Below are 16,814 nucleotides of genomic sequence, written 5' to 3' on the forward strand. Positions count from 1 at the left end.
AATAGCAGATCTACAAGCTCATAGCACGGCACCGAGTGCCGCGCTATGAGCTTGTATATCTAGTATTTTTTAATAGCCCAAAGAAATAAAAAAATTACACACAGATGCGTTCCCGGTCTTAATGGGTTAAGTTAAAAATGTGAGTATACCTCTTCCACCACTGAGCGTGACTGACGTGTGAAACTGCTTTTGTAGACACCGGACAGGTTTAATCCCCTGCTCCGCATTTCAACACCATTTGGAAACACAATAATTCCTATGAAGTACATTCATAAATTCCACCACACCCTCTAATCCTGTCCATGATACACGTATGGAAACCGTACAGTCAGAGACGCTTTGTAATGAATCTAAACTCACAATACCAGAAATACTTGACACCAAGCCAATATATTAAAATGACAATACAGGACTTCTTTTAATGAACCAATATGGTGGAATGTGTTAATAACTAACACAACTGCAGTGATTGGAGTTGGTCTCCCTGCTCTTCCATGGAGACATTTAGACTCTGGTGTCAGGTAGTGGTAAATGATGGCAATAAAGTTATTTGAAGAAGACAGTGCACAGGATTGGCTCACGAGAAGCACTGCCATCTTTATCGTTGCTCGTGGACAACGTCGCAATGACATCTTTCTCTCCGGAGAGAGAGAAACAACGGATGTAAAATGTATGGATTGTAGCTTTGTTTAAAGGGATAGTTCACCCCCAAAATGACTTTTTTTTCTATCGATTAGTCACCCCATGGAGACTTGAATTCATGAATATTTTTTTGTTTTTGTCTCATTCCTAAGCCAATAATATGATGACCGGCAGCGGTTCCGGCAGCGGTTTGTGTCTCCTACCGGAACCGCTGCCTACTGGTCCGCTGGTCATCAAATTATTGGCTTAGGAATGCGACAAAAACTACAAAATGGGGTGACTAATCGATAGAAGAAAAGTCATTTTGGGGGTGAACTATCCCTTTAACCACTTTAACATGCAGGGTTAACTTTAACCCCAGCATCCGTATTGTGGGGTAAGCTTTCGCTGAAATTAGTAGATCGACAAGCTCACAACGCAACGCAGCGCGTTGCGTTGTGAGCTTGTCGCTCTGCTATTTTCAGCAAGCGAAAGCTTTTCCCCACAGTAAAAGAAAACAGAATAGACACTAGTATAGACTCCTCTCAACCATAATTTACGTGGTTAAATAATAGTGAGAAACACAACACTCGTGATGAAGCATAGCCTGATATGTTTAAAATGAACACGGTTTCAACGTTCATAATGAAAGTACTTGTACCAGTGTTTCTCCCAGTGTGTGTCCCTGTCTGTCCCTCCCCTGTCCTTTATGTTATGTTATGTTTATTTATTTGACATGGACATCACAATCACATTGGACGAACCAGGTGCATTGTTTAAGGTGTTATAGTATGAGTGCTAATTTTCAACACCTGTCCACACAGGAGGATTTTCTAAAAAATAATAACACTAATCTAAAACCCAATCAAGTACAAAAAATGATATATATATAGTGTAGAGTAATAATGGACATCATCAAAGTCAGACCCACTACATTAACTTGTGAAACAAAAATAGACACAATCATTCCAATAAACAGTCATAAACTATTCATGTGTGCAGAGTTTTGATTTTGATTTCAACCATAGTTTAAGTTTTTGGTGACGGCTGGAGGAATGAGTCCTACTCTCCTGGTTCCAGGCTCTCCAGACACACCTGCTCTCTGTGAACTCACAGCCTCCCTCAGTCGACACTCCTTCCATTCATCACACTAACCATCATCTGTCCTTTAAGACCACTGCTCTCCTAACCCACTGCTTCTCAAACTTGTTTTTAATTTCAAGGACCCCCATACCTACATACATATTGTACAAATATAAACAAATGGACCCGTAAGGGGGTTACCGGTTCAATTCCTGGCTCCCCATGTTACCTGTTGAAGTGTCCTTGAGCAAGACACTGAACCCCCTATTGCTCCCGATGATGAGCGTGATGATGTGTGTGTGTGTGTGTGTGTGTGTGTGTGTGTGTGTGTGTGTGTGTGTGTGTGTGTGTGTGTGTGTGTGTGTGTGTGTGTGTGTGTGTGTGTGTGTGTGTGTGTGTGTGTGTGTGTGTGTGTGTGTGTGTGAGATATATGTACTGTATATATGTATGTATATAAATATATATATTTATATAACAGGGATTTTTTCAGTTTAACCACTATTAACCTTTACAGTGGATATTTGAAAAGAGCAGATCTACAAGCTCACAACGCATTGTGACGATGACGTGTTGTGAGCTCTGCTATTTTCAAAAGATCTTGGGAAGAAAAAAAAAATGCAAATCCTGTATGTGGGTCCCTGGCACAAAAATATTTTCAGATGGGGGTTCGCAGCCAAATAGCCTACATATGAATTTGGGGGTCCTTGACAACGTTTAAGAACCACAGACAGCTGATCCATCAAAAATAGCTGTCTGTCTGTCTGTCTGTCTGTCTGTCTATCTGTCTGTGGTGGAAAAAGTACTCACATTTCTTACTTAAGTAAAAGTATCAATACTGCAATGTAGAAATACTCTGTTACAAGTAAAAGTACAAAAGTATTGGTATAAAAATGTACTTAAAGTACCAAAGTAAAAGTACTCATTATGCAGAATTTCCCATTTCACAAGTTTCAAATGTATACAAATATTTTGAAAATAGCAGATCTACAAGCTCACAATGTGTCGCATCGCGAAGCATTGTGAGCTTGTAGACCGGCTATTTTCAAATGGCCGAAAAGTTTATAGGGCTGAAGTGGTTAATGTATGTTTTGTAATAATCAAAATCTACAAAGTAACTAGTAACTAAAGTTTTCAAATAATTGTAGTGTAGTGAAAGTAGAATATTTGCATCCGAGATGTATAGTGGAGTAGAATTAGCTAAAAGTATTGAATTGGAAATACTCAAGTAAAGTAAAAATGCCTCAACATTTTACTCAAGTAGGCCCTACAGTAACTGAGTACATGTACTTATAGTTACTTTCCACCACTGGTATCTGTCAGCGCATCATGGAAACCCATTGGTTTAAAAAAAAATCACTGTCACTGATGTGTGTAGAGATTAGTCATCATATTCTAATCTGTGTGAATTGAAATCTGGTGCGTAAATCCAGTTGATCCCACCTCCTCCTCCTGTATTAAAGTCCAGCACCCTGCAGCTGTCACAACAGTCAGAGACTGGATAAACAGTCTCTTCTTTACGCACAAACAGCTTGATAACAGAACAACATGTTGGACATTCGATGGATCTTCGTTTTTCTCTCGTTTACGATGCATTCTTTGGGTAAGTGGAAACGATCCAGCATTTTGCAAATGTCGCTTACTCTATAGCTATATTTTCCCGTTTTATCTGATAGACATAGCCATGGATCTCATGACGTCTGTCATGACAGTCATGGACGAACTTTAACCTGGTGTTTGCACTTTCTCCCTTTGTGGTCCGTACATCTACATAAACGTTTGGATTTCAAATATAAAGTACTGACCTCATGGCCACGGATGTTACAATTATATACGGGCCCTCAGAAGTACCCGTTTCCTCCGTATTGTTCAATGAAAAGCATTTTAATCCGATCGGTGGCTATTTTCTCCGTACGCTTTCAACTGCGCGACCCTATCGGTTGGGAGGTGTATTGCACTCTGATATGTTATAATTTATATGAGAAATTGGCCACCAATCGGATTAAAATGCTTTTTATTGAACAATACGGAATATGCGGGTACTTATGAGGGCCCGTACATAATTGTAACATCCGTGGCCATGGGGTAAGAACTTTATATTTGAAAGTTTCTATAGATGTAGCGTTAAAAATAGAGACAGTGCAAACACCAGGTTGAAGTTCATCCATGACTGTCATGATATGACATCATGTTATAATCCCTGCATCTTTCCATCCACAGCTCAGATGCCTTCAAAGTCCTGTGGACCTCCACAGATCTTCTACAAGAACACCAAGATAATAAGCCCCGGCTCCATAAGAAACAAATACGCTCCTGCAGAGAAAGTATTTTATGAATGCAAGGAGGGATTCACTAGCACTGGAGGACACTTTGTTTCTGCTTGTACAAAGGCTGGAAAATGGACACCTGCGTCACTAACGTGTGAAAGTAAGTGAGATTTTGTCAGTAGGCCTATAGCCTAGTCACCACTGGTTCCTAAACGTTTTAGAGATCGAGACCCTAAAGATAATTTTTGACTTTTCCCCATGGGAGACCCAAGCTAGTGAAAATAGCAGATCTACAAGCCCACAGCGGATGCATTGTGAGCTAGTAGATCTGCAATTTTCACTACTTCTTGATCATTTGTTCTACTTTATGTAATTTCTTAGATTTTTTATTTATTCATGCCATTATTTTTGAAAAATCATTGAATTTGTTTTTAATTCATGAAACATTTTTGCATTTTTTTTTAAAAATAATAATAAATAAAAAAATAAATAAAAATTGTGGACCCACAAATGGGTCCCGACCCAGTGTTTGGGAAACGGTGGCCTATTACTAGTATAAAGTTCTGTGGTGAAAGTGAAAAAAACGTTATGTTGACAAGTGGTCAGAGTAGTCTGTTGAACCTAAATAGGCTGCTCCGCGCGCAATAGCAGTAGAGCCTACAACGGTGCCGCTTGCCGAAAATCGTAAATACCACAGCCTACCCAGCCTACCCAGGTACATTCTACAAGCCAACAGACCGTTCTTTTCGGCCAGCGACAGACGCATACCGCGCTATATCGTGTTTGTTTGGTATGAGCAGTGTTGCCAGATTCAGCGAGAGAAATAGGCAACCAGGCCTATGAAAACAAGCCCAAAAGAAGCGACTAGGCTATGGCTATTTGAAAATGGCAGACCTACAAGCTCACAACGCGAGCCTATAGATCTGCTATTAAAAGGTACATTTGGAAAAAAAATTAAACATTCTAACACAAATCTTGTATGGGGTCCTTGGTGGCACAACATTTTTTCACATGGGGGTCCGTCCGTGGACAAATGCATATTAATTTTGAAGGTCCTTGACATGAAAATGTTCGAGAACCACTGGTTTAAACAACATTAGGAAACAAGCCCAAATAAGCAACTAGAAACCAGCCTAAAAACCGCAACCCGCATACCAACATTTACAAGCGACTTTACAGAAAAACAAGCCCAAAGTCGCTTATAATAAGCGGACATGGCAACCCTGAGGATGACAACGACAGTGGTAGTAGATTGGGTTAAATTTAGACTGGATGTGTGTTTGGATGATGACGTGCACGGTGCACACTGCACAGTGTTTTACGTAATATTTTGGAAAACCTACTTAGAAATGATCAAAAACAGGTGTTTCTGGTCTGCTCATATTTAGGCTACATAATACCAGTAGTCTACTGGTCAGACATTACGAACCAGATATAGTAACATAAATGTCAAACGTTTTGTCCCTTTATACCAGGGGTAGGCACGGTTCAACCTTTATAGGCACGGGTGCCAACATTGCCACAGGGGAGGGTGATCACTGGCATAAGTGTGAGAGTACTTTTGGTGTCAAATCAAGTACTTTAATTTTTTTTTGTATTAAATTAAGTCTCCTATAAAAATGACATCCTGCACATAATTCTACATTTATTCAAACTGAACTCTGACTGGGAGGGAGTCTGGGAGATAGGTGGGTTATGTTACAATGTCCTGTGAAAGACAATATTTCAGAAGAAGAAAAACAAATAAGGTTGTTACATATATGGACAATCAAAATCTGTTGGAAATCATTTCTTTTGATGTTTCAAAATGTAACTTGATGTTAATATGGTAGCCTACACTGACTATCAAGAAAATGAAAACATGGCACTTCATGGGGGAAAATAAATAAATAAAAAAATCATTACAATTCTTATATTATACAGTAGACCTAAACTCATGGCGTATGTGGGCACTATTAACGCCCACTTTGTATTAGTGCCCAGTTCACTGATGTACTTGTGAGTCATGTGCCCACTCTGGATCCAAGTTTTTTTTCCTGACTGAGCTCACTTATATAGTGCCCATGTGTTTTTCTTATATATTTGTTTTAATTGGGCTTAAGTGCTTAAGGGGAATAATTATGAAGATGGGTAGTTTTTGCCAGAAGCGTCTGAGATCCCTGTGGCAAACCTGTTGACTTTAGTGGGCTTGATGATGATGTCTTGTGGTTGTTTTGCAGCGCATTGTGAAATAAATAAATGGTTTGACTTCATCTCACCCTATTTTCATCTTGACTGATAATGGTTTCCCACTCTTTTATGTTTACTTTTGTTTAGAGAAGTCAACGTGGGGTCGAAAATAACAGATCTACAAGCTCACAACACGTGTGAGCGTGTAGATCGGCTATTTACAAAGTATATAAGTGGTTAATGTATTGTGCCTCTTGAAGGATGAGTCATTTTTTTAATCCTATTTATTATGAGTCATTTAAATCAGGATATTGTGACTCTTGAAGGCTGAGCAGCCTGTTATTTGATACGCCTCTGTCCATGTCATTAACCAGTGGTGGGAGAAGTGCTCAGATATTTTACTCAAGTAAAAGTAGCAATACCACAATATCAAAATATTCTGAAAAGGCCTGTGCACAAAATGTTACTTGGGTAAAAGTACAAAAGTAATGGCATCAAAATATACTTAAGTACTAAAATGTTTGAGAATAGCAGATCTACAAGCTCACAGCAAGTGTGTAGATCGGCTATTTTCAAATAGCCTATGTTTTGAATAGGGCTAAAGTGGTTAATGTCTGTTTTATAATATAACTATTTATTAAGAGTAACTAGTAACTAAAGTGTTCAAATAATCGCCTCTGAACGCCTCTATTTGCCTCTGAGATGGAGTAAAAGTATAGACAATCGGAAATACTCCAGTAAAGTGAAAATTCCTCAAAATTGTACTTAAGTACAGTACTTGAGTAAATGTACTTAGTTACTTTCCACCACTGTCATTAACCCACTAGACGACACCAGGAATCATCTGACTGCAACACATGAAACAGCAGACAGAGTGCTATTTAGCCGAGGACTGAGGTCTGTCATTGAGTGTGAAAGGCGAGTACAGACAGTGCCTGACCACAGGGTTAGGGTGTATCACAGGGTTAGGGTGTAGATAGATATGTATGAGTGCATGGTGGTGCAGTAGGCAGTGGGTTGTACTACTAGTCTCATTACACAAGACTGGCAGTGATTCCAAGTAAACAAAGACAAACATGGTAGAACTGGGTGTGAATGTTTTTCTTTGAGTGGAAATGTTTATGATGTAATGCAGCTGAACGATGCACCGCGTCAAGCTGCATTCTGATTTAAGCAATCTGTATTGTTTAAAAGGAGGTCGCACAGCTCGTATAGCCACGATGCAATACTGTTTTATTTTAAAAGATAACCGCTAACGTTTTGACAGTAAGCAATCTGTATCGTACAGAGTATGTTAATACACTTTGACAGTATTCCATATACATGTGCAGTGGTTGGAGGTGGTCTCCCTACTCTTCCACAGTGGTGGAAAAACTACTCACATTTGTTACTTAAGTAAAAGTATCGATGCTTGCAATGTAGAAATACAAAAAATAGTGCAGACTTCAAAATTTACTTGAGTAAAAGAACAAAAGTATTGGTTTCAAAATGTACTTAAAGTACTCATTATGCAGACTGTCCCATTGCACACGTTTTCAAATGTGTAAAAGGTAGACTAATCTTTTGAAAATAGCAGATCTACAAGCTCACAATGCGTTGCGACGCGTTGTGAGCTTGTAGATCTGCACTCAACCCATTAAGACCCATTACAAATGGCAGAACTGTGAGCTTGTACATCTACTATTTTTAATAGCAGATGTACTAATTGCCAACGCAAAAACCTAAAATGACAGGGACAGCTTTCTCGGTTGTAATGGGTTAAGTAAATGCAGATGTGTTGTGAGCTTGTAGATCTGCTACAGTCTTTTCGGTGCAAGACACAGGGGTTGTCAACTAAGTATAAGACTTTAGGAGAGTGTGTGTGTGTGTGTGTGTGTGTGTGTGTGTGTGGGGGGGGGGGGGGGGGGGGGGGGGGTTGAACACAGATCTTATAGATCTACACGCTCAAAACACATCTGCGTTTACTTAAAGTTGTACAATGCAAATTCACAACTAACGATTTTTAGCAACCTCTGCTGGTCACTACCGTCACTGCATACAATTTCCATAGTCCTCGATTACCCAGAATTCCATTCGTTTTCACCGGAAGCCGGAAGCGTTTCAAAAAGCGATCTTTTAATTGTTTTATACTATCTACGGATCGTTTCTCTTAAACAGTGGAGCATTAGTTACCATGAGCTGTGCTTTCTTTTTCTGTTCTTTTTCGATCTTCTAATCCTAAATTCTCTTAAAATCAGCGTGAGGTTCCTTTTTGTTATTAGCGCGGAGTTCCTGGCCAAACAGGAAACCGTTGCGGTAGTTCCTGGCCAAACAGGAAACCAGTGCATTTCCACCTCCGTTTTCCGGCCAGATGACGTCATTTCCCCGGGAAAGTCCCCCCAGTCCATGTTCAATAGAAAATATATAAATAAAAGGCTTCCGGGGGTGAAATTCATGGAGTGGGTGTTGTGAAACTTTTGCCACTCACAAAAGATATACAATTTAACTTTAGTTTTGTTGAAAACGTTACCTAGTATGCCTTTAATAAGACAATGCACCTCAATGAACATTCTATACATACTGTAGAAACGTGACGTTAAAATGCCAGATTTAGCTAGAAGCTCGTTTCCATCCATAGGCCCCAAACATAACTAATCAGTTTTTATTTGAATAATATCAGTATAACATTCAACTACTAACATTGTGCTCCTTGTGTTTCCATAACAGAGGTTGGTGCAGTGAAGCTCTGCTCTGAGCCTGTGGTGTCCAACGGTGTTCCGAGCAGAGCAGGGTCTTCAGGGTCTTCAGGGTACAGAGAGGGGGACTCGGTCACCTTCACTTGCAGCCCAGGATTCATTCAGACCGTAGCCCACAGCGCCACCTGTGGTGCTGATGGCACATGGACGCCTCCGCTGCCACAGTGTCTGCCAGTGCCCCCTAGTGGCGACGAGGCCAAGGTTCCAGGTCAGTGTTTATAGGTTCTGGGTTAGGCTACTATAAGTCAGTGATTCTCAACCAGTAGTGTGGCCCCTTGAGGATGTTTATGCAAGTGGGCCCCCAAATAATTGCCAAAACAAGATGAATGTAGAAACAATTTCATGGCATTTTGTTTTCCTGTAAAACTTGGGAAAAAATTGTTTTCATTCTAATACCGGAGATTAAAGTATATATTAATTCAGTTGATCTAACAATCTAATCGATTGTTTGATTATTAAAATAAACATGCTCTGAAAATGCATGTGGCAAAAAATTCACTGCTTTCCCCCCCCTCCCCTTTGTTCTTAGTCGAAGACGTTACATGTAAAGGACCAAACCAGTTCACAAAGATCACAAAGATCCATGGATCAGATGTTGTTTACAGGCCTGGAGACTCGCTGTCCTTCTCTGGCTGTACGGACGGTCGTACGCTGAATGGATCCAACACGGTTACCTGTGGACCGGATGGAAAATGGTCTCCATCTCTTCCCAAGTGCATTTGTAAGTGTACAGTGCCGGGCGATATGACTTCAAAAATCTATATCACCATTATTTCACCACTACCATTATTTCACAACTTTTGCCTCCAATGATTATTTATAATTGATCTAATATATAGAAGAACATTGATTTAAATAAAATCATTGATTTTCATTAATGGTGAAAATGGCTGATCTACAATTTCACAACGCATCACGATGTAGATCAGCTATTTTTGCATCATTCATTGTGCAACAAATTGTTAATTGCCCAGCCCTAGACGATGTTACATTATGTTTTACTTACAGTATGTGGAATTCTGCAGTACACATACACAACATGCAGATTCATGCTTTAATTAGTTGAATCTGTCAAAATCTAGCCTTTACTGCACATCTTGTAAATGACTATTATGGGAGTTATTTGAAGAAGCTATATGCACACAGTATATCTTTCTCTTGTATTGGGTGTGAAAATATAATGTGTATTTCTAAAGTAGCTAATGTGTGATGGCAGCATTTTACTTCACTTTCTCAAATGAAAAGAAGAAATTCCTGCATGCTACGTTTTAGAATGAGAAGGGACATTGTGTTGTTTCATGTCTGAGGCAGTTGTAAGCTTTTATGTTCACCATCTGGTATCAGTCAGGTGACCAATGTAGTTACTTTGATTTCTTCAGACAGTAAAGCCGTAGAGCATGAAGGATTGTACAATGTTAAAAAAAAAGTACGCTTCAAATTCGTCTTGCAATAAGTCTTTTATAACTTTTCTTTTGTAGGGCTCAAGTGTCCCGAATTAAATGTACCAAATGGAAAGCTTTCCAACGGATACAAGAGGGTGAATTCTGAAGTCACCGTGACATGCCATGCTGGGCATCACCTCCAGGGGGCCGGCACAGTGACATGTTTAGAGTCTCAGAAGTGGAGCAACATTCCTCAATGCCAGCCAGGTAGGGAGAGATTGGTCTATACTGCACAGTGGTGGAAAAAGTACTCAAATGTTTTACTTAAGTAAAAGTTTCAATACTGCAATGCAGAAGTACTCTGTTGCAAGTAAAAGTCCGGAATTAAAAATTTACTTGAGTAAAATTACAAAAGTATTGGTATCAAAATGTACTTAAAAGTACCAAAAGTTAAATTACTAAAATGTTTGAAAATAGTAGCTCTACAAGCTCACAACGCGTCGCAATGTGACGCGTTGTGAGCTTGTAGATCGGCTAATTTCTTGCATGCTGATGAATATATCCCAACCTACATGTTATGAGTTTGTGGGTCGGCTATTTTCTATGAATCAAGCCTTTAAGATAAAGGTGATTTAATTTTTTCAGACACGATAGGTCCATATAAAAGCGGATATACATAACAGACAATAGCAACACAGAGATAGCCTGAGTTCACTCCATAATGCCCAGATCAGTTAAAAACATAAAAACATTGCCTCCAGTGTTTCCAGAAGCATGCACACTCTGTGGGATCCCTGTGAAGGCCTTAAGTTTAAGGGTGTGTCCACAGAAAGCGCTTTTTTGAGATGCCATCGCCTGCGTTCTTGACGTCAAGAGTTTTTGTTTTGGCAGAGCGCCCTGAGCGTTTCAAGCAGAAAGTAGTTCAACTTTCAGAGAGGAGTGCCGCTCAATGTCACTTTATTTATTTATTTATTATTTTATTATTTTTTAGACAGACTAAATCAAAATGGTGGAAAACTGTCCTCCAAACCCCCTCCCTTTTTACCCCCCCCCCCCATGTGGAAGATCAACAAACATTAGTTTGATCCTTCTGGGCCGTATCATTTACCACTTAACACTTCTTGAGTGTGTACTGGAGTCACGTTCATGTGCATATGTATGCCAGCGGTGTATACTGTACCAACATGCGTTTACTGGCCATATTTACATGAATAAAAGCATGTAGTTTTTCTTAACGCGTCATCTACTTTGTCCTCTAGGCCTATAGTGTGTGTATAATGTTTGTTCTGTTGATGTTTCCATTGTCAGATGCTAAACCGGTGGAGAAGACGTGCTCCAGGCCTGCTGTGGACAACGGTGTGTCCACTGGCAGGGCAGAGGCTTCATACAGGGTGGGAGAGACCCTGACCTTCACCTGCAAACAGAGCTTCCAGCTGGACGGACCCCCGCAGGTCACATGTGGTACTGCAGGCCAGTGGCAGCCTCGGCTTCCGAAGTGTCTGCTGTCTGTTAAACCGACTGTTCAACCCACAACGTCTGTTAAACCGGCTGTTCAACCCACAACGTCTGTTAAACCGTCTGTAAAACCGACTGTTAAACCCACGCCGTCTGTTACACCCAAACCACCAGGTGTGTCTTTGATGCTGCATCTTTAATACTTGAACCCTAGTGTCCCTATTCTGGGGCAAGCAGTAGGCAAAAATCGCCCGATTTACAAGCTCACAACTTGAGCTTTTGCGACACGTTGTGAGTTTGTAGATCTGCAGAAGAGATTTGGCTGGATATCCAAAATGAAACTGCACCTTTAAATGCCTTTCTTATGAAAGAAGAAACTGATATTGCTGTGATGCTTTGATATAGTATTTAAATAGCAGAAGTCCATCCCTTATTGTTACTCTACCATTACATGAGTTTACAACAGACAGTAAGTGCTGGTGATGTCCTTAATCATTTCTAGCTATAGGTGAGTGTGATGCACCGCGGCTTGACAACCAACCCAACATCCTCCTTCACGATGACTACATTACCCAGAAGTCCACTGCATTTCCTGCTGGCTCCAGAGTGCGCTACGTGTGTGAGTTGGGATATGTACCATCAGGGGGCAGCAGCTACCGCCACTGTGTCCAGGGAAAATGGACCAGAATCACACTGACATGTGAACGTAAGTATAGCTATTTACTGTACTTACTACTGTGTTTGGGTATAAGATTTTACCATGCAGCATCTTTTCATAGTGTGCCATTTTGGTATTGTCATGTCATACCAGTGTATCGAAGGCTATTTCATACCAGTGTATTGAAGGCTATTTCATACCAGCGTATTGAAGGCTATTTCATACCAGTGTATTGAAGGCTATTTCATACCAGTGTATTTTTTTTATTGTGCTCTTTTTTTCTCTAAGCACCTAACGTCCATAAGTATATCATGCACAGTATAAGTATATCATGCACAGTATACATACATTGCTGCTATGCTCAGGCACCTTAGTTTTTTATTATCTCAGGTACTTTGTAAATATGTAGATAACTTGTCTGGCCTTCTGTTGTTCTCTTGTTTTGATCTCCTTCCCACTTGCCCCCCACCCCTCTTCTTCTCCCCCCCCCCCCCCCCCCCCCCTCTTCTTTCTATGGAAATTAACGTTGCGATGGGAACGATGTACAAAAACGAATTTCACCCACTTTTTTACCTTGTAAACCTGTGATGTGACAATAAACCTGATTCTGATTCTTCTGAAGGATATTTCATACCAGTGTAATGAAGGCTATTTCATACCAGTGTATTGAAGGCTATTTCATACTAGTGTAATGAAGGATATTTCATGCCAGTGTATTAAAGGCTATTTCATACCAGTGTATTGAAGGCTATTTCATACCAGTGTATTGAAGGCTATTTCATACCAGTGTATTGAAGGCTATTTCATACCAGTATATCGAAGGATATTTCATGCCAGTGTAATGAAGGATATTTCATGCCAGTGTATTGAAGGCTATTTCATACTAGTGTAATGAAGGATATTTCATGCCAGTGTATTAAAGGCTATTTCATACCAGTGTATCAAAGGATATTTCATACCAGTATATTGAAGGATATTTCATGCCAGTGTAATGAAGGATATTTCATGCCAGTGTATTGAAGGCTATTTCATACCAGTGTAATGAAGGCTATTTCATACCAGTGTATTGAAGGATATTTCATACCAGTGTATTGAAGGCTATTTCATACCAGTGTATTGAAGGCTATTTCATACCAGTGTAATGAAGGATATTTCATGCCAGTGTATTGAAGGCTATTTCATACCAGTGTATTGAGGCTATTTCATACCAGTGTAATGAAGGATATTTCATACCAGTGTATTGAAGGCTATTTCATACCAGTGTATTGAGGCTATTTCATACCAGTGTAATGAAGGATATTCTTTCCCTTCCACAGGGAAGTCATGTGGCTCTGCTGGGGAAATCTCCAACGGTCAGTTTATGTACACCGGATCAGAGTTTGGAGACTCTGCTACAGGTGTCTGTGATGAAGGGTAAAAACATTATATACTATGATAAGAACATGATACTGTACATTGATACTGTACATTATACTGTGCAATGAAGGGTAAGGACATTACACACTATAGTATACTATACTACCGTTCCACGGACCCAGGGACAACCCCCAGAAGCAAAGATTTGTGTTGCAAATGTTCGCTTTAAAAAAATATAATAATGTATATTCAAAGATTTGCAAAAACAATCATGATTTTCCAAAAATAGCAGATCTACAAGCTCATGGCCCTCAGTGCCGGCCGCGCTATGAGCTTGTAGATCTGCTATTTTTGAATAGCCAAAGAAATGTTAAATGACACAAATGCATTCCCGGTCTTAATGGGTTTATCAGTAACTAGTGTAACATTCATTTGTACTTTGTTGTTGTCAGGTATGACATGGTCGGCCAGAAAACGAGGCGCTGCATGAGTTCTGGAGTCTGGGACGGCCGGGTTCCGGTCTGTGAAGGTCAGTGATCTAAAAGCATGTTGAGCTACCTTCTGCTCATGCACAAACTACTGTCAATGTGTGTATACTATAGTAGTTAGTATAAATACTAACAAAATAATCAAATAGAATTTTAAGAAGAAAAGTTAGACATAAAAATGATATAATCTAAAAAGAAAATAACAGAAAACTGTATTGTAGTTACAAAACTAACAAACTAAAATCATAGAACATGTCCTTCGTCCTAGGATCTCAGGAGGATATTAAATGTATCTTCCATATTTAGCTGTGCCAGTTTTAACTTTACAGTAAATACTGTGCATGTTTTGTAAATGTTTTTTGAGTCATTACAATAAACAAAAAACTGACACCGTTTTGACTTTGTTTGCTAGTTTAGTTCATCATTAGTTTCAAACTACAAATGGCCTTGACGGCTGGCCTTGCGTTCCGGGCACCTACAGTAGGCTGTAGTGTAGCCTGACAGTGAATCGCTGGTTCGAGTCCCGTTCCTGACGATCTTTACTGCATGTGTCTCTCTCTCTCTCTCTCTCTCTCTCCCTGTTTCCTGTCCATGTTCACTAATACCCTATAGATAAAGGGATCTCTTAAAGGGATAGTTCACCACCAGTTCACCAGTTAAAAAAACTACAAATAAATTCATGAAAAATGCTAAACTATATAGTAATCTTTTGGTGTCCTCCAGTGGTGCACTGCCCAGACCCGCCGGCGGTGATGGACGCGGTGATGTCGGGAGCGTTCGAGGCGCACACGTACCGCAGTGTGGTGAGCTACCGCTGCCGTAAGGGGACGCTCAGCGGGAACAAGCAGCTCTGGTGCACCAAGGACGGGACCTGGAGCGACCCGCCTCCCACATGCAAAGGTACGGTACCACATGATGTTGGCATGGATTTCATGTCAAATCCCATTTAACCAGGCATTATCATGGACGCATGCATGTGCCTGTCACAATTATTACATAATTGCATAATCACTATTATTTGAGATAATAGCTTCTCTCTCTTTTTTTTTGCATAATCGTCATCATTTCCATGTTGAAAAATCTTCTGCCATTTCCAAAAAAGATTTTTGAAAATATGATCTACAAGCTCAAAACCATGACGTGTTTTGAGCTTGTAGATCTGCGATTTCCACTATTCAGGTTTTTTATGTTGAGTTATTTGTCATAATTATCTGCCCTGTGCACCTGTTTACGAAGCCTAACAGAAATATATTTTTTATTCATAATGTTCAATGACAGCAAGCGTTAATCACCCAAAAAAAAATTGAGCGACATTTAATCGTCAAGAAAAACATTTCCTAACCGTGACAGCCCTATACTTATACAGTATGATGAATTAACGTTAACATTTTCCCAAGGTCATACCATTTGACGTGTTGGGACCACAATGACACTGAGGAATGCTTGTTGAATCTCTCCTCACAGACATATCCTGTCCTGTCCTCTCCAACGTGCCCAACTCCTCCAGGACGGGGGCGTTGAGAGCCCCCTACAAGCACAGAGACGCCGTGTCATTTCGCTGTGACAGGGGCTACGTGTTGGTGGGCTCCGTCACCGTTTCCTGTGGCATCGATGGACAATGGAGCCCTAAACTTCCCACGTGTAGAAGTAAGTAAAACATTGCCATAGCAAAATATGACGAGAAATCTCGTCATTGGCAGTCAGAGTTAATTTCGATACAAATAAAAGCTCACAGTAATTATATCGTGGCGATTTTAATTTATTGTAAAATAAATGTCCCCCCCTCCTCCAGAATATGGATGCTGGGGGATTCAAGCTTTCATCCCTAGCTTTATTACAACAGCTTAACATTTTATCTCATTTCTTGATGTTTTATTTTTGACACATTTTGTTTTTGTTTTTCAGGGGGGCGCAACCGTTACTGAAACAACTCAAACCCTCCCAAAAATCCATAATAATGCAGATATTTGATATGTTCAACTGGGGACATTTCAAATGTTATTTCACAGTAAGACTTTCACATCAATGCTGTGTAAAATAATAACTTTTTTAACAGTGTTGCATAAATATTTTTTCTATCTTTTGTAATGCACGTAAAAGAAGCTCATTGTAAAATGAGAAGCACTAAAAATAAGCTACATTGTGAAACAAGAAGCTTAAACGTATTCATTCACTAAACTGAAATGAGGTAAAACATGTATCAACGAATTAAAGGATGATTGAAAAGACTTCTGAAGTACAGTATATATTTTTTTTTAACCCATGTTCACAGTTTTTAAGTGGTATAGCACAAGTTGTTAGGGGAACATGACAACAACATGACAGTGACAGGTGCGACAGTCACCTATAACTGTACAACGTTGAGTGTGAACCTGTTTAACTCCCTCCATACAGCCATCTCTCCCATCATGAGTTTACCTGGCAATGCATTACTGTCTATATTCACACTATTAAATCACTGAGACTGCTAGTAGAGACCTCTGCTGGTCTCTGTCCTGTACTGCATCATATCTAGTCCATCCATCTGAATTTCTCTCTCTCTCGCTCACTCACTCACACACACACACACACACACACACACACACACACACACACACACACAC

The 16,814-nt window shown here is 39.9% G+C and overlaps 1 protein-coding gene across 2 annotated transcripts; it reads left to right on the forward strand.

The window, feature by feature from the left end:
- The first annotated feature begins 3,145 nt into the window (after window positions 1–3,145).
- LOC308096706 (complement receptor type 2-like) lies at window positions 3,146–16,440 on the forward strand. Of its 2 annotated transcripts, XM_080444123.1 has the most exons (12): window positions 3,146–3,304; window positions 3,922–4,128; window positions 8,844–9,080; window positions 9,402–9,593; window positions 10,351–10,521; window positions 11,563–11,883; window positions 12,212–12,415; window positions 13,684–13,780; window positions 14,176–14,252; window positions 14,935–15,111; window positions 15,676–15,858; window positions 16,117–16,440. In XM_080444123.1, the coding sequence occupies exons 1-12, from the start codon at window positions 3,250–3,252 to the stop codon at window positions 16,134–16,136; spliced, it is 1,941 nt and encodes a 646-aa protein (XP_080300249.1). In that variant the 5' UTR covers window positions 3,146–3,249; the 3' UTR covers window positions 16,137–16,440. The 2 variants fall into 2 exon arrangements, with proteins under 2 accessions (XP_080300249.1, XP_080300250.1); XM_080444124.1 differs by lacking the exon at window positions 10,351–10,521.
- Window positions 16,441–16,814: the final 374 nt, after the last annotated feature.

The sequence above is a fragment of the Gymnoscopelus braueri genome (genome assembly GCF_963280865.1).
Source record: "Gymnoscopelus braueri genome assembly, chromosome: 12".
Lineage (NCBI taxonomy): Eukaryota > Metazoa > Chordata > Actinopteri > Myctophiformes > Myctophidae > Gymnoscopelus > Gymnoscopelus braueri.

Bases quoted from the DNA above. Each gene is read 5' to 3' on its own strand.
- LOC308096706 (XM_080444123.1), top strand. From the start codon at position 3,250: ATGTTGGACATTCGATGGATCTTCGTTTTTCTCTCGTTTACGATGCAT. The intron at 12,416-13,683 runs GTAAGTATAGCT...TCCCTTCCACAG, and splicing joins AATCACACTGACATGTGAAC to GGAAGTCATGTGGCTCTGCT. The intron at 13,781-14,175 runs GTAAAAACATTA...TGTTGTTGTCAG, and splicing joins ACAGGTGTCTGTGATGAAGG to GTATGACATGGTCGGCCAGA.